Here is an 18,466-nt window from a genome sequence, read left to right as displayed (position 1 = left end):
GAAATACGGCATGCTAATAGAGTTATATGGTTGCTTCCAGCCTCAAACATCTCTGCAGCACCACTGGCTGGCAGCCTGGGCCCAACCTGTATCACTGAGCTTTATCTGCAGCTCAGACTGCTCTGAGGGGCTTCAGACACAATGAAAAGCCTAAAAACCATCTCCATGTCTGAGACAGCAGCTAGAGTTCACTGTGTCTGTTAGTCTAACGCTGCACTCTGCAGCTGCTGACAGCATCTGCTGCCACTTGATAGATATCTGCTTTTTTTTTTACAGAGAGTGCTCTGAAAGAACATCAATATCATTTCTATCAGTGGCTATTGATCACTGTCACCACTGGCTCACAGCACAGGAAGCAGAGCTGCTGACTACAGTAACTAGTAACTAAAGGAAAGTAACTAAAAGTCAGAGTGGAAAGCTTTGAACCATTTAAATTCTGTTTTATTTCTTATTTTAAAATGACCAACAACTACAGTAGAAATCATATCAGAGTAATGAAACAAAATGACATTTCACTAACCCAGTCACAGTGTATATTATATTTCATAAAGCCTCACAGTACATTACCACATGCATGTTATGTTTCAGCATCATTGTGCATCACAGTACAGGATTCAGCACAGACAACATTCAGCTAAAGGTCTGTGCATGGCACAGTTCATCTGGATAATAATCATCTGGATAATATTACATTTCTTAAGACGCTGCTACGCTGATGGATGTTTAAAAACAAAGCGGAAGCGTTTCACACTCATAAACACGGTATCAGAAGCATGCGGAGACAATATAGTAACAGTCTTTATCTTTCAGTGCTTTTTACAGTAGAATGACTTTATGCTGACTAGATCTACGTCTGGCTGAGAACAGGTCTCCCTTGGCACTGCGACTCATATAGCAGCTTATGGAAAATGTCAGCTTATATCGGCAAAATCATTTCCACCATTGTTGGCCAACACACAGCAGACTACATCTACACCGTTACTGTTGAGTTTCTCTGTTGCTGTATAAGACAGAAAGACGTTAAAGAGGTATACGAGTAAATACAGTAATCCTTTAGCAGCTACAGACTGTCCCAGCCTTTTCCTGTGCAGTGAGAACATTAAGAACATAACAGTTTCAAGCCTTCATATACAGAATATTTCATTTCTCACTGAAGCACGGGGAAGAAACCAGAGTTATCTGTGTGCTTCAGCGAACAGTCACTGCCATTTCATTACAAAGAGAGTGGTGGGGTGCCTGGGAAGGTGCTGTGTGGAGCTACATTACCTGTTGGTTCCTGAGAGGTTTTTAGGATCTGAAAGTCTCTGCCAGCACAGAGCCACCACGAGCTAACCAAGCTAACCAAGCTAACGAAGCCGTGTCAGCCTCTAAATGTGGTGAAAGAGTCTCACTGGAACATCTCCTCAGCTAACCTTATTGATCTGACTGTATACCTGTTTGACCTTTGACAGCTGATATTCTTGATGTGATATCGAGCCGTTTATTAGAAGTAAAGTGATGGTTTACATGCTTATAGAGACAGCTGCTGTCATTGTCTCAGTATTCTCATGCTAATGGAGAATATCTGAGGCTGTGATGTCTACTGCCTCTCTCTCTCTCTCAGCATTAATAGCCTCTAACCGGCTACTGCTCCTCTGCAACATTTCCACTGGCGCTTAATTAAGTCTCTGCATGGCTGTCAGACAACTGTTGCATCCAGAGCTGATTCATGGTGGAGGCCAGTCTTAGTCCTGCTGGTTAAGACTGAGCAGTTGTCCTGTGTTTCCTATGTTTGAAGGTTTTCTCCTCCACTGACGGACTAGACCTCCAGGAGCTACGTGGCATCTCAGCAGCAATACAGAGGAGTTATATATATTTATATATATATATTTACTGTATATATATGTTTTGTTTTTCTTTCATTATAGAATCATTGGCTGCCTCTACCTTCAGAGTCTCTTGCTTGGAGCATTATTGTTCTTTTTTTGCATGAAAATATTCCAAATAACACACGAGGATCCCGCTGCAGCGTTAGCTTCCTCTCAGGTGAAGTACTTGCAGTTAGTGGAGTCGATGACGCAGAACGGCGTGCACTTCAGGTGACCATAAGACCTGCAGAGAACAGAGAAACACACTGGGGGTTAGTTTCAGACAGCAGCCAACAAATTACAACATTTTCTTTCATGCATGGGTCAATATTGACAATTTGGGCTATTTTTACTTCCCCAACTTGTCTTCTTTACACCAGTCTTTATAAGTTTTCTCCTCTCCATCAACGTTTTAATCAGAGTCCGCTGTTCTTCTGAACAATGTCTTAACGACACATTCTCCTCAGGCTTTCAAAGAGAAATGCATGTTCAACAAGTGCTGCTTCATCTTAAATAGAGGCCACCTGATTCAAACCTGGTTTTATACTAAATTGATGACCTCACTGATTGAATGCCACACTGCTATATTTCTGAACACCCCCCTTTCAACTAATTGCCCAATGTGACAGCCTTCAGAGCTGCATATCACCAATGCTGGTCTGGTTGGTGTTCTGAGAGTCTGCTGCACCTACTGGTACCTTGTTTACCATGTAGCAATTAAAATATACTAAAAACCTGATTAATCTGGTTAGTCACATTGGACACTACTGTATTTAATTAGAAGAATTATAGCATTCAGCCTCATTTGCATATCTAAACATAAAATTACATTTTACTTAAAAAAATATCTTATTGTAAAGAACCAGTTGGGAAGGTTTCATGGTGATATATGTTAGTTATTGTTTTATTTAACCCTGTTTACCTGTGTGCAGTGTTTTTCCTTTAAACAAACAGTTAGTTGTGAACATATAGCTGCATGCTGTTATTTACCCTGGGAGGTATGAGTTACACGTCTGGTATCCAAAGTCCTTCCCGTCACATTCCTCGGCGCCCTCGTAGCGGTACCCGTCCCCACAGTAGGCGTGTTTACATTCTGAGGAAGAGGAGGGTGAAGGGTTCATGTTATATGTCCAACCAAGGAGCTTTTATAGAGCCTTTAACACAGAATAGATCCTTTAACAGAGAATAGAGCCTTTAACACAGAATAGAGCCTTTAACACAGAATAGATCCCTTAACACAGAATAGAGCCTTTAACACAGAATAGAGCCTTTAACACAGAATAGAGCCTTTAACACAGAATAGAGCCTTTAACAGAGAATAGAGCCTCTAACACAGAATAGAGTCTTTAACACAGAATAGAGCCTCTAACACAGAATAGAGCCTTTAACACAGAATAGAGCCTCTAACACAGAATAGAGCCTTTAACACAGAATAGAGCCTTTAACACAGAATAGAGTCTTTAACACAGAATAGAGTCTTTAACACAGAATAGAGCCTCTAACACAGAATAGAGCCTCTAACACAGAATAGAGCCTTTAACACAGAATAGATCCTTTAACACAGAATAGAGCCTTTAACACAGAATAGATCCTTTAACACAGAATAGAGCCTTTAACACAGTCAGGACTTACTGACGCAGCCGTCGGTGACGACCCGGTTCCTGTCGTCACACTCCTCTCCGGTGGAAACCTGAACGATCCCGTCGCCACAGTAACCTTCATCATCAGGAGCGTTCTCCATGGACTGGAAGGGCGTCAGCTGGAACGGAAACGTCTGAGACAGAGTTTTAAAAAGTTGAACATAAAGGAAGAAGAGAAGTCACCATGATGAAATAATGAGGTTCTGCAGCAGCAGCAGCGGTACCTGGATGGGCAGCCAGCCGTCGATGTCTTTGAAGTAAAGAGACCTCTGGTCCTTCCTGAAGGCCAGAGCGTTATCTGTGTGGAGGCGCTCCAGCTCCTCCTCGTTGCTCACCACGAATATCTATAATAAATAATAATATAATATACCAGTCATACGAGTCCCGCCTCAGGACAATTTTGAGATATTGAGCATCAAAATGTAATACCTCAGTAGGCAATATGTGTCTCAAAGCAATATTCATCTCCCCGTAACTGTACTTTTATCTCTTTTTTCTCTTTTAATCTTTTAATAATTGAATCAAACGTTATTAAAACCCAATAACTGCAGGGATTCTAAACGTTCCTAAGAGAAAATCACATCTAGTTGCATAAAATCATAGCAAATCATTCAGAACATCATGAAACACTGGACATCACTTTCTGTATAATTCCTCACCGCCGGTACTTTGGGATAGCTTCCTCTGGAAGGATAATCATCAAATGGAGAATTACTCAGAGAGCCACAGCTGCACTTCCCAGGAGGCCCCGGAGGGCCCCGGGCCCCCTTAGTCCCAACCATGTAGAGTCCTAAACACACAGAGATAAAGAATGATATAATATTATATATTGATTAAGATTATATAAATACTGCATGTCAGGAAATGTCTTTGATTCATCGATCAAGTAGAAAGTTCAATCAGCTTCATTCAACCAGAAACCTGATCAACATGCCAAATGTCTCAGGAATTATCTGCTGACATAATATTGGCAGAAGAGCAGAGGAGCCATCTGTGAATCCATTTTAGCTGCATGATGTCATGAAGACAGCGTGGTGTTTCACCTCGGAGATAAAGTTTCTCTGTGCTAAATAAGACGAGCGTGTTAGCTCTGAAGCTTCCTCCCACTGTCTGCTGCTAACACAGCAACTCAAAATGATACACAAACCAAGAACTTTAAGGTGAACATCGGTAAATTCATGTCCTGACTGGACGAGAACTTGATTTTTAAATCAGTATAAATATTTCAGGCATCAGGTGTTTTTCACTTACAAAAAAAATCATTTGCATTATCACATTTAAATGAAGACTGCAGGGTAAACTCCACCCACAATCAAAAGACTCCAAGAATCCAAGAGGACTCAAATCAAATCCTCCTAACAGGACTCCACCAACCAGTGAGAACATCACGGTGGCTACCTCCATTATTCTTTTACAGTGTGTGGTGAAAGTTCTCACCTGTGGCAGGTGAACCAGGAGGACCAGGGTGACCTGGAGTTCCCTGAGGGCCTGCAGGTCCCATCGGACCCACACTGCCCAGGTCTCCTTTAACTCCCTGGAACAGGATCAAAACAATACACGAGGTGGTCAGATACATCATGGTTTATAGATTATTAACTAATAACTCTTAACTAATACTCAATTCTGATATTTCAAGCGTAGAAAAGTATTTTTTTACACAAATTACATTTTAAAGAATTCAATACAACACAAACAACTAGAAAATTTCCTCTGGGGAAATTCTGAAAGGGCCACGGGGGCTACTGCCGGTGTGTGTACACTATGATGAGATTCTTCAGAGATTCCAAACTATACCCTATAACCTCAAAATGTGTGTGTGTGTGTGTGTGTGTGTGTGTGTGTGTATCTGTAACTGTAATCACATCAAAGATCAAGGCAATCAACAGAATTAACTGCAGCTGTTAATGTTCTGGAACATTGACAGGTGGAATTTCTGGCCTCGAACAGAAAGCATTTTTGGCAAAACCATAATACCTATCATTGATCCGACTTCACTTTGAGCGTCCTGAGTTCTTCCTGAACAACTACATATGATTTTTTTTAAGAAAAATTAAAAAATAGCTTTGTTAGAGCAATCTAAAAAACCTGTTCCATCTTCCTTTTTTTCGAAATCTTCCTGCGTTTTTAATATGGGAGCCAATGAGGCTGTTGGTGGTGTTGGTGGATCATCTGTGCGTCCTACGCCCAAACTATAACTCTGACAGCTTTACCAGAGGATTGTGAGGGAGAAGACTAATTTTCCTACGTTTCTATGTATAAATTATTTCTGTAGAGTGGAATTTGCGGCCTGGAGCGCAGTTTTCAAATTTATTTTTTGACAGTTTTTTCTCTCCCTCTACACTCTGGTGATGATGTCACACACTGAGACACGAACATTCCGTGCAATACACACCCATTATAATCTCAGAATTTCTCCAAAAATGATCATGGTCATTGAACAGGGATTGATAAAAAACTATATGACCTATCGAAACGTGGATTAATACACCGATACACAAGATTCATTACATTCGTATTACATTCGTATTCTGTAGAGAAAAGTAATAGCACACCGATCCCGATCAAACCGCACGTTTTGATATATAATTTGTCCTGCAACTCTTCAAGTTGTAGGACTAGTAGCGGGACGAAATTGCGTCCGGAAGAGGAAGAAGAAAGAATCCACAGTATAACAGTAGTGCAGCACTGGTCCCTGCAGATATTGCTGGATGGGACCAGTGCTGGGGAGATTGCCCCGAGGCCCTAATTATTCCATTTGAGCAAATCTGTAGTTAGTAGTTAGCAGTTAGCAGTTAGCAGTTAGTAGTAAGTAGTTAGCAGTTAGTAGTTAGCAGTTAGTTAGCAGTTAGCAGTTAGTAGTTAGTAGTAAGTAGTTAGCAGTTAGTAGTTAGCAGTTAGCAGTTAGTAGTTAGCAGTTAGTAGTTAGTAGCTAGTAGTTAGCAGTTGGTAGCTAGTAGTTAGCAGTTAGTAGTTAGTTAGTAGTTAGTAGTTAGTTAGCAGTAACTAACAGCTGGACTGGTCACCTGCTTGCCTCTCTTGCCCGGCCGGCCCGTCGGTCCTCTGTTCCCGGAGGTCCCCGGTTCTCCTTTAGGACCCATCTCACCCTGAACAACAAACCACATCAGTCAACATTCAACCTGTTCAGATCTGAAAAGTTGTAATTTTGAGGTAAAAATTAAAAACTTCTTCTTATTCTAATGTGTTTCTCACTTTCTGTCCGAGCATTCCTGGGAAACCCATTCCACCCTGTGGACAAACAACAGTACAATATAATACTATATATATAAGTATACAGTATATATATACTTATATTACATGGAGCAGATCTGCTCTGTTAACCCTGAATCTCTGCCCACCTTATCACCTTTCCCTCCACTCTCACCACGATCACCACGAGAACCCTGATGGAGCAGATTGTGTTACATCACTAAATCAGATTAAACAGAGAAGATCATCATCAATATGTCTGATTCTGCTGAAGGATCATTACCAGAACGGTTACATACCTTTTCCCCTTTGTACCCAGGTAAACCCTGCAATGGAAAACACAAAACATCCAGATGAAACTAAGTGGTGAGAAGGTGATTCATCCCAGGTGACTGTTTGTTTCTCTTACCCGAGGCCCGATTGGTCCTCTGGCTCCAGGTAGACCCATCAGCCCCGGATCACCTTTCTCCCCCTGACACACAGACAATATAATGTTGATTAGCTTCATTTATTCATATTAATATCATGTTGATTAGCTTCATTTATTAATAGTAATATAATGTTGATTAGCTTCATTTATAAATATTAATATAATGCTGATTAGCTTCATTTATTATTATTAATATTAATATAATGTTGATTAGCTTCATTTATTTTGGATCATCCCAAAATATTCCCTAAAGAAGAAATTAAGAGTGCACACTTTAAATTCAATGATACTATTTAAATCAAGCAGATGTGGTTTCATAACAGAGTATTTCATTGTACTAATGGGACAGAACATATTTAACATCAGCTGTCCTACCTGGTATTGGCCCTTACTGGTCCTATATTATATCATCCACATTATGAGGACTGACTTACTCACTTTGGGCCCGCTTGGTCCGGGCCAGCCAGCCGGCCCCAGCTTCCCAGGGAGTCCAGGAGGACCGGTCCGCCCCTAGCAGAGATCAGTGTTAACATCATCTCACATAGAGAAATACCTCATGAAACAATCGCTGCCACAGCTGAAGAAGCAGTTATGTGATTATGAAATCAGCCTGTTTGCTCTGCAGGTTAGTAAAAGGGGATTCTGAGTATCTGAGAGCAGGTTTGCTGTCGGAGCTGCTGCTCCAGTATTTATCAGCTGCTGCTGCACATGGAGGGGAGAATGACTTTAACGAGCCCTGTCACTTTGCTCTCTTTAATTAAATGATGGGCTGTATATAGAACAGGAGCCCGTGCTTGTGGGAAATAAAATGATTTATGACCTGGCTGAAGCACTAAGCTAAATTGCACTGCAGTGCTGCAAAGCTGCTCCGTCAGGCCAGCGAGGCTCTCCACCACAGACACCATCAGTTAGGAAGGTCACTTCATCCTGCTGCCTGATCAAACCACGTGTCGGAGCTTTCAGTAACGCTGTGTGGGCTTCTTCCTCCTGTTCTAACAGAGAGGGAGGGCCACCTCATGCTGGGTGTCTCTGAGGGGTCGATAGTGAGCCAATATGCTTCCAGAAGACCATGAAAACAGCAGCAACTCTGCATCCTGCATCTCTGCATCCTGCATCTCTGCATCCTGCCAGCGTGTCTGTGTGTCTGTGTTGTCTCCTGTCAAGGTTGTTCCTTGATGCGCTCTGAGCTACAGCGAGCCAGCAGGCGGAGGCACTCTATCTCATATTTGAGTAAATCCACTTAGCGGAAAATATGGAGTGATTAATGGAGACTCTCACCTTTTGCCCAGGTCTTCCGATTTCTCCCTGACAACAGGATGTGGAGGAGTGGACAAGGACAGCAGCAATTTAATACACTTCCAGAAAGCATCTTAGAGTCATGTGCAACAGGTCAAATAAACGTGCATTTATAAAATAATAATAATAATAATAAGCAGCTTGTAAAATGTAAAATAAGAAACATAATGAGATGAGACTCAGTAAACTGCTCACCTTTTCTCCCTTGGTCCCTCCTATGCCAGGTATTCCAGGTGGACCCTGATGAACATAATGAGCAATAAATAAATGGAATATGCTTATAAATCTCAGAGATATCGATCTAAATTAGTTTTATTGTCCACAACATCCCACTACAAAGTCATGTCTGCTTCTGGCAGCACACAGCTGCAGTTTCAATTAGCTAAAGGCTGAGTGGCCACTATTGATTTAAAAAGTGCCTGGTGGGTCTCTTGTGATGAACTGAACCTGCTGCAGGCCAGTCGGTGCTGTAACAGGCTGAGATAGTAAAGCTAACAATCATTTGGTCAATCTGCTTTTTAATGATATGCATGGCTGACAGACGAGGACGCTGCATTTAAAAGCTCCTATTGAACAAAACGTCTTTATATCTCTCATCACCAGAGTAAACACACGGACACATGCTGGTGTTGGTAATCCCTGGAATTTACGCAAACCAGTACGCCTTTCCAGGCAGACGGCTCTTCGGACAATTTCTGAGAATGATGTGTGGGGCACTGGCAGCCAGTGGAAAAAGGCTATTTGTGTCTGAGCTAAATGTGGAGCGTTAATGGGCCGCTGTGCTGCATGGGCCAGAGAAATCCCCATCTCCTGCTCTGCAGGAACTCTCAGGTTGGAGAGGAGACGGGTAATACGCTGTTGGAGACTAACTCTTAACACCTAGAAACACTAGAGATGGCTACTGACAGCAGATCCTTCCTATAGGAGACAACTGGTGGCAGGTGTGTTGAACGTAGCAATGATGCTAACACCAGAACTACAGCACGCTGTTAGTCATTAGGGTTCATATCACACTTGGCACCATGTCGGTTTTTTTCTAAGAAAAATTAAGAATTTGAAAATGTTAATGAGAGTTGTCAGGGCATAAAACTAATAATGTGTTCATCTTTATAAATCAAGATTGTAGCACAACCTTAAGTGCTTAAAAAAGTTAATCTAAAAATGTAAAGGAAATAGTGGATTTGTACGATTGTGACCCCCCTATTATTCACGCTGTGATGACTTTAGCTCCTACCTGAGGGCCAGAGGGGCCAGGGGGCCCCCGGGGGCCCTGGACGCAGGCTGAACCTTTGTCCTCGTTGCCCGGCTCTGGATCACGACCATCATCTGAATCGTCTTCATTCTGTAAAGTTAAAATAAATAAAACTGTGTATTAAAGCTAAACAGAACCGACAGTAAAGAGCTTGTTATTTCTTCCACCATCTCAGTGTTTATGGTGTCATTCAGGGGCAGAAGACAGAAAGAGTGGGGCAGTTTGGAAATGACCCAAGGACATATCAATAGTCAGATATTCCACAATAGAAAGTCACATGACTTTGACTCACATGAGCGTGGCGGCGCCATAGTGAAGGGGGTGGAGGGAACAGGGGGGGTGGAGGCGGACTCAGTAAACAGCATGGGCTGAACGGCTTCTGCTGCTGCTGCTGCTGGGACCGGAGGGCTGCATGGAGCAGCATGCAGGAGAGAAACAGGCAGAGAGAATCTTAACTTCTGCAACCACTGAATGTGAAACCTCTTCATCACAATAACAAGAGTAATGTCTGACCATGACACATGGAGCTGAATAATATATAAACACCAAACACAGTAAACTGTACAGGTCAGAGAGGTTAAACATGCAGGAGCAGCTTTAGCAAGAGGCAAACAGGTGCAAACTATCAGATCATGACAGCCGTCCAGCAGAGTTCCTGTTGGACACGGATACGAAGAGAAGGACTGGAGCTGCTCGCTATTTATAGAGGCTTTCACTTTACCTCAAGGGGGACAAGAAAATAAAAACAAGAGTATTTTATAGAGATAAAGAGTCTAAATGAGTCCCAAACTAGACATTAAATACCCGCTTTTTACTGCTCACCCTTCAACACCTGAGCATGCATAGTACTGTATGTACAGTACACACACACACACACACACACACACACACACACACACACACACACACACACACACACACACACACACACACACACAGACTCAGGATTACAGTATTCTTACCCGCTGGGAATGAAATAAAGCTGTCCAGAAGGGAGGACTGAGCCCAGCCATAACAGAACCAGAGTGGCAGATACAGTCCAAGTGTGAGAGGAGTCATGCTGCTCAGATAGTTGCTGACTTTATTTGTGAAGCCAGCAGCAGCTTTCCTCTCTTTCTTTCTCTCTTTCTCTCCCTCTCTCCTCTCCGTCCTCCTCTCTCTCTCTCTCCTCCCTCTCTCTGTCTCCTCTCCGCCCTCACAAGAGGCTCTGCCGACCAATGCCCATTAAATCTTTCTTCTGCATCAGTGTGCGCTAAAATTACAGGAGACAGCCGCCAGCTGCTTGGAGTGCCAATATTAGATGTGTACTCCTGCAGGGGGTGCCTTTTATTGTTTCCACTCCCCTCAGGGAGACTTATCACCACTGACGCACAGCCAGCTGATCAGAGATTCTGCTGTTTCTGCATCCTGACACAGCTCATAGCTGTATCAGTATGTTTTCATCTGTGTTTCTGTATGCAGTACAATGTGCACTGTGGTGTCCATTAAGTCCAGACCAGATTGGTTTTATTGCCTGTTATTGTCTGTCCCAATAAATTAAGTGTCTGCATTTCCAATGAGGCTCTTTGTGGGAAGTGAAAGCTATAAAGGAAAAGCCTGGAAACACAAGCTGCATTAATTAACGCTTCATCTGTACACCAATTATACGTTTTGCAGACAACATAATTTAAGTCTGCAAGAGATACAGTTATAAAGAATGCAACTTGATATAAACTAATACACAAATATTAATCTAATAAAAATGATCACAATGTGTCCCTGATGGTAGAAAACCTCTTCGTGTTTGTAAAATGTCCCTGACGAGGTGAGTCATCAAAGGAGGTGTGAATTTATGCATGTACAAATGCAAATCTGTTAAATCTGGACCAAAATGTTTTTCAGCAGAGTCGGCCATAAAAGGACATTTTTAATTTCCCAGCATTTTAATAGTTTAATTATCCACACAATGTGTGGTAATTACAGATGCAATAAAAGATGTTTTTCGTTATCATAGTTCATTAAATAGTGAAGTGTTTATCCCACTTCCTCAAAGTCTAAGTTGCCGTTTTTAAATGTATTGTTTTAAAGTCCAGAGTGAACCAGCCTCTCAGCTGATGTCAGCTGGGATCGGCTGCAGCCCCCGCGACCCGGTTAATGGTAATAATGAGTATCAGAATAACTGACTAGTTTAGTCTACTAATATTAATAACATTCTCTATTTACTATGTGAAAGGAAAAAAAGTGACAGACATTTGACATAAAGAAATAAAGACTAATAATGTTCAGTGTAAGTGTAAAAATGTTTTATTATTGCATTTATTATTTTGTTAGTTTTAATACTACTGTGTAGTAAGAATTTGTAAAAAAAAAAAATCAGTTATTTCATGGAAACAATCACAAAAACAAAAAAGCAGCTTTATATTTTCCTCATTTTAGTTTCCTGAGGAAACGTTCAGGACGGAGAAGGCAGATTCCTCTTCCTGTCTATAAGTTGGAGCGAGTGAGCCACGGGAACTCCTGCAAGGACACACACAACACCATTATATTTATATTATATCAGAAAAGATGAATAGTTTATCTCCATCCAGTGTCTAAAGCTCAACTTTAACCCTGAATAAGAAGAACAGGAGAGCTCAGCATGGACACAGCCTTCAGTATAACCTTCAGACTGGTCTGTGAAGGGTTGCGTGGATACATTAAACATAAACACAGAGGGCCTTGCTTTCTAATTATGGGGACACTGAAATAGAAAGGTCAGGTTGGTGTGAGGTGGAGGGATTGTGAGAGGAAGACAACAGTTCTGCAGAGCACCTGGAGTCTGGATTAGAGTCAGTCAGGCATGTGAGCCACGCAGGAGACGAGTCGAGTAACGCTGAGACGCAGTTTGTTTCTCTAATAATGAACCGAGATGCTTTAATCCACCTGCAGCTTTGCTGCTGCGCCTCTCAAAGTCATGGAGTCATTGTTCGTCTCTAGTGGGGCGGCAGGTGTAGATTCATCTATGGATTTATCCTACATCCTACAAGAGAAATTAGCTGTTCAGAGGCAGTGTCTCTCAGAGTTGTTCTGAACCTTGGATGTGTTGTCATCTGTTTTTATTATCTGCCAATTAAATCAAGGCTGCTATTCGAATTCATCAGGTCGTCAAGTGTTTTTCTTTAAAGATTTTCTATGACACAGGTGAACATGAGACGGATGAAGCCAACCTTTAACCTTTAACCACACGGTACCGTGTCTGAAGCTCGCTGTCATCACGTCATGTCTGCTGGGCCGCGAGGGGATAAAACTAGTGAAAGACGAGCCTGAAGATCATTATGACCATTATCATTATGCTAAATGAAACTCTTAAATCTTGACTCTCTAGAAGAAGTGTGTTCCCCTAAGGCTTGGTAAATCTTCAGAAGTCTGGACAGGAAGAGGAGGAAATGTGTTGCAGCATGAATGATGTGCAATAGATCCAGATCCACTAGGGGGCGCATCGTTTCCACAAGACTCATGCTGAGGCTCTCCTGCCTGTGATGATGAAGAAGAGTTACCTGCTGCTTCCTGTCAGAGGAAGGGTTGATGAGCACGTTGAGGAGGCTGGGTCTCTCCCAGTCACTCAGGCTGATCTGCAGAGCGCTACGCAGCTCCTCCACCGTCCTCACCAGGAACCCTCGGCCTCCGAACGCTGCCATGACCTCATCATAACGCGCCTCAGGGAGCAGCGTCACAGGAGGAGCTCTGGAGAGAAACATTTCATGACATGGCAGCTGATTACATGGAAGAAACCATAACAGAGAATGTGTTAGGATTATTATCTGACTCACATAGAGGTCAGATCTCCCATTTTTGCCATTTCTTTCCACGTCTCAGGATCTACTCCGCTGTAAATGCCGTTATTATTGACCACGATGATGACCACAGGTAGGTTATACCTGTTGAAAAAAGAGAAAATATGCATTGAAGTAGCAGAAGCTGGTTGAAGTGTATATATTGTATAGACAGGCAGGTAACCAACCCACCTGCACATAGTTTCAACCTCCATGCCAGAGAACCCAAAGGCGCTGTCTCCCTCCACGCAGACGATCCTCTGCTGTTTATCCTCGCCGCTCTGCAGAGCGGCGGCTGCGATAGCGAAGCCGAGGCCGACGCCCATCGTTCCAAATGTTCCAGCATCCAACCTGCACATGTTCAGGATTACAACAACAAATACTAACATTTACACAGACTTCAAAGCTTACTTTAGGCTATACTGGATCTTTATGACATTACATTATCTGCTGGGATAAACTGCTCATAATCACTGCTATGGTGGTTTAGAAGTTCACATTTTAAGATGAAAAGATTCGTTTTTCCCAGGAGATGGCTCAATTGCCTGTAAATAAATAAGCCTGAATGTATTTAATTTACCATATTTTTTAAAGATAATTTTTCAATGAGTATCAGTATTAAATCCTCATTTACAACACACATTAGGGTCTGAGGTCTCAGGTTGTGGAACTGTGTTTCTGGGACATTAATGAGCAGCACAGGAGCTCCACAAGGCACTGTCCTGGCTCCACTCCTGTTCACACTGTACAGGAGCTCCACAAGGCACTGTTCTGGCTCCATTCCTGTTTACACTGTACACAGTGTTCTTCAAATACAACTCTGAGTCCTGCCACATCCAGAAGCACTCAGATGACCCTGCTATTGTGGTGTGTATCAGGAATGGACAGGAATCTGAATATAGGGATCTGATAAAAGCCTGAAAAAAAATGTTAAGGTAACATAAGCGCTGCTCCAGTGAGTCTTGCCTGTGTCTTGGCAGGTAGTTGTTCAGCATGGTGCGTCCTATGTCCATAGTGTTTGCCCCCTCGCTGACGATGATGCAGTCCTGAGGCAGCAGCTGGGCCACGTGATGAAACACGGTGTAGTAGTTCATGGGCACGGTCGCCTGGAGAGCCAGCGCCTGGGGTTATAACGGGCAAAAAGGATAAATGATCATCTATATGGATTAAATATATTCAATAATTGTCATCAGGATGTGACATTCTGATTCTAAGTCTGAAACCTTTGATATTTTTGCGTTAGCAGCAATTTTGTCCTTCAGTGTGCTCCACCACTCTGTGTCAGAAGGATATCTCCAGCCGTCTGCACGGACGGCGTCCAGGAGCTGAAACAGTCAACAACCAATCAAAGACATGAGCTGCTCTCCTCAGGCACATTTCATGAAAGAATCACACATACCAGGAGATGAATTCATAAAAACAAGAGTTTGTTTGCAAACATGCTTGTTTGTTTGTTTGCAGATTGAGTTGCAGTTACCTGAGTGACGATAGCGTTAACGTCTCCTAGCAGAGCAACAGCAGGCGTCACGTTGTTCCCCATCTCCTCAGCACAAAGATCAACCTGCACACAGAGAACAGGCTTCTGATGTTATTACAGAGAAACGTTTGAGCAGTGAAACACAGGAGATACAAGAAAGAAACACATTTACTCACACCAATCCTGAAGATAGTAATTAAGTTCACCATCAGCTGTATACCAGGGAGGCTTTTTACAGGTATTCTCTACTTTATTCTCTGAAGGTGTCAACACTGATTTGCACAAATCTAAGACACCTGTCTTTGTCATTTACACACCTGGATGATCTTGACGTCAGGGTTGAATCTAGGTGGCAGCCCAAAATGTAACATCCAGTTGAGCCTGGCTCCAAGGAGGAGCACCACGTCGGCCTGGAGGAGAGCTCTAGTCAGAGAAACAGAGGAGGAACATTATAACTGAGTGTATGTTTAGAATAAACAGCACTAAAATTATTCCTCAGCAAAAAAAGCTATTGCAAGTCTGACAGAAATAACTGTCCTTAAGACTTTGTGCTCCCTGCTCATGTTTAATATTGTTTTTGAGGAGGCTGACCTGGAGCGAGCAGCAGCTACACAGCTGCTGTGGTCATCAGGGAGGAGGCCTTTCCCCATCGGGGTCGGCAGGAACGGCACACCGCTCACATCCACAAACTCCCTCAGAGCATCTTCTGCTCGGCCATAGGCTGCACCTGTCGGCATAACAACACTCTCATTATGATTATTATTAATAATTATGATGCCCCTCTGATTCACCAGTGATGGAGAACATGTCAGGTTCCTAGTTATTCAGTGTAACTTGTTTCTGTTGATGTTACCTTTGCCAACGATCACTAAAGGTCTTTTAGCTGCTTTCAGCACAGAAACAGCCTCTCTGACTGCTCTGTGAGCAGCTAGACTCAGTGGTGGAGCTGGACAGCAGGACACAGCTCTGAGGAGAAACACACTGCTTTAATGTCTGTACACCTGAAATCACAGAATTGATACTATGCAGATTTTTGTTTAATTATTTAAAAATTACAGCAAACCTGATGTTGCTTCTGTCCACTGTAGCATTAACCATGTCTCCTGCTATATCCACATAACAAGCACCTGGACGGCCATACATGCTGATTCGGACTGCCTAAACAAACACAATAAAACATAATATCATCCAACTATCCAAGATCGTATGAAGTGTGCTGTAATAAAGGAAACAAGGCTAACAAGACCTGACCACACAAAGCAGCTATCAGCTGGTTGTTACCTTCTCTATGACTGAGGGGATGGCCTCCAGGCTGCTGGGTCTGGCAGAGAACTTGCTATAGAGGCGACATGCTTCCACCTAATGAAAAGCAGCGTCAATTTAATGAAGCATGACTGGGAAAAACAATCCACAATAAAGCGTGTGTTACCTGAGGAAACTCCTGGAAGGCTCCTGCTGTTTCCTGGTTCCGATCAGATGAGCCTCCAATAACAACCACCGGCCTGTAAAGGCAGCATGCACTTTATAAATATAATATAATATAATATAATATAAATGTGACCAGGCTGCAGCATCTTAAAGCTGCAGATTGCAACAAGTTGTTGAGTCTTACCAGCAGTTCATGTTAGCGTTGGCCATTCCTCCCAGAGCATGAATGAGTCCAGGACCAGACACCACCAGGCAGGCTCCTGGTCTGGATAAACCACCACACAGACAGCAACATTTAATATTTAACATTAACATTAAGAAGGAGTATCTGCTCAGTCATTCTGTTTGTGTATTCATTCATGTCTCACCTCCCAGTCAGGTATCCGATGGCTGATGCTGCATAGCACGCCTGTAGTGTGACAGAATGTAGTTTATATTAAAAGATTGTGTTGTTGAGGACAACAGCAGTGTAGCAGAATAATAATAATAATAATAATTCAGTTGTTTACCGCTTGTTCATTGCGCATTCCCACATATCTGATCCCTTCAGCCTGAGCAGCCATGGCCACCTCCATGACAGGAACACCCACGATCCCAAACATGTACTCCACATTCTGCACGGACACAAATGCTCTTTGTGTTTAATGTTTCTCATATTTAATATTATTTTCCCCACATGCTTATGTGTGTATATTTTGCACCTATCAAGTTGCACTGAGCTCATAGATGCCAGATAGTTAAATGAGCTTCTTTACTAGTCTGGAACATGGGACAGCTGTTGTTCTTCTAAAGTATAACAGAATCAGACTCTATTATATTATATTATATTATATTATATTATGTTATAGGAAAACAACACGTCTCGTGTGAGCAAAAAGACTAGATATAGTATGATAATAAAACCTTTCTCTCAACCAAACGGTTTGACTGATATTGAAAAATGAAGGTGTGCAAAAAATGGGAGATTTGTGCAAGTCCAGATTACATTTTTACCAAATGAAATGAAGAACAGAAGGTTAATAGTTAATAGTTAATAGTTTACAGCTGACTGCGCAGCACTTGAACCTTGACACACTTTCAGCATGAGCTACATGCTGCTCTCAATGATACAGTCCAATACAAACACCACCGGGAAGTTAACAAGTTATAAGTAACAAGAGTTATAAACTTCATAAATCTTCGCTATAATCTTAGTGTTTTCTTACCTGAGCTCTGAGAGCCTCAGCGACCAGCTGAGCTCCTGTGACCTGCTCCATGTCTGTCCAGTTATAACCTGTTACCTCCCAGCAGTAAAGTCAAGCTGTTATAAACTGTTACAACTACCAGCGACATTAACAACTTACTCTTGTTTGCTAAAATCCTCTATCTGCCTCTGGATCCGCCCCGTTCCTAAGACTTCCGTGTTGCAAGCCAATCAGGGGAGCCCACCCGTATGACGTCACACATATTCCTGCAGGGTGATCTTTGACTGAAATACGCTGAAAACAAGAAAACTAGAAAAACTGTAAGTTTGCTTTGACCCTTATACTATCATATGTAATTATGTTGGTACTATGTTACTATTGCACAATGGGAACTGGTTTCACTGCATTTGTTGTTTGTATTGCAACTTTCAATAAACACCAATATGTACTAATGTACGCACTACTGTAACAAGCTCTTTACACAGCAATTTAAAGTTGAAAAGTCAAATTCTGAAATATTGTGGCACTTTAAACGATGATGAGAAAATGTGTTGAAACTAATAGGTTATTTATTGGGCAATTAGTATTTTTATTTTATTGCCATTACAAAAAACAAGGCAGTGAAAGTTTTCTTACTGAGATAGTCAATAAATGATGCCCAACTCCTCATAAAAATAGCTAGAGTTTGTCATCATCAACAATAGTGTGAGGGTAATCCAATTAATAGTGATATTCATAGGCTTATCTAATATCTGAATTTCTACATTTCTTATTTGATGTATTGCCAAAATGTTTGTATTTTTAGTAATTCCCAAAATATAAGTATGGATACCACCTATACCACAGTTTCTCTACCATTTGTTGGTAGGATAGTTTTTTTAAATTCTGAGACCACATTCATCTTGCCTCAATTG

General features: G+C 42.0%; 2 protein-coding genes across 2 annotated transcripts; both read right to left on the bottom strand.

Annotated features, from left to right (window-relative positions):
* Positions 1–430: 430 nt before the first annotated feature.
* Positions 431–10,731, bottom strand: colq (collagen-like tail subunit (single strand of homotrimer) of asymmetric acetylcholinesterase). The gene is made up of 17 exons (XM_059339568.1): positions 10,635–10,731; positions 9,965–10,080; positions 9,655–9,762; positions 8,616–8,660; positions 8,403–8,429; positions 7,563–7,634; positions 7,104–7,166; positions 6,994–7,020; positions 6,844–6,888; positions 6,698–6,733; positions 6,511–6,591; positions 4,925–5,021; positions 4,147–4,277; positions 3,712–3,831; positions 3,480–3,621; positions 2,838–2,940; positions 431–2,091 (listed from the first exon to the last, which is right to left on the bottom strand). Exons 1-17 carry the CDS (start codon positions 10,729–10,731, stop codon positions 2,022–2,024), a joined length of 1,380 nt encoding a protein of 459 aa, XP_059195551.1. The 3' UTR covers positions 431–2,021.
* Positions 10,732–11,996: 1,265 nt separating this feature from the next.
* On the bottom strand, positions 11,997–17,704 carry hacl1 (2-hydroxyacyl-CoA lyase 1). Its single transcript, XM_059339450.1, has 17 exons — positions 17,574–17,704; positions 16,878–16,982; positions 16,737–16,777; positions 16,553–16,633; positions 16,370–16,442; positions 16,222–16,299; positions 16,004–16,098; positions 15,794–15,906; positions 15,532–15,667; positions 15,258–15,363; positions 14,941–15,024; positions 14,687–14,788; positions 14,430–14,584; positions 13,656–13,814; positions 13,461–13,568; positions 13,188–13,374; positions 11,997–12,168 (listed from the first exon to the last, which is right to left on the bottom strand). Exons 1-17 carry the CDS (start codon positions 17,622–17,624, stop codon positions 12,136–12,138), a joined length of 1,707 nt encoding a protein of 568 aa, XP_059195433.1. The 5' UTR covers positions 17,625–17,704; the 3' UTR covers positions 11,997–12,135.
* Between the last annotated feature and the right edge of the window lie 762 nt (positions 17,705–18,466).

The sequence above is a fragment of the Centropristis striata genome, chromosome 8 (assembly GCF_030273125.1).
Source record: "Centropristis striata isolate RG_2023a ecotype Rhode Island chromosome 8, C.striata_1.0, whole genome shotgun sequence".
Lineage (NCBI taxonomy): Eukaryota > Metazoa > Chordata > Actinopteri > Perciformes > Serranidae > Centropristis > Centropristis striata.
The sequence above is the reverse complement of the archived record's forward strand: the minus strand, read 5'-3'. Positions and strand labels throughout refer to the sequence as shown.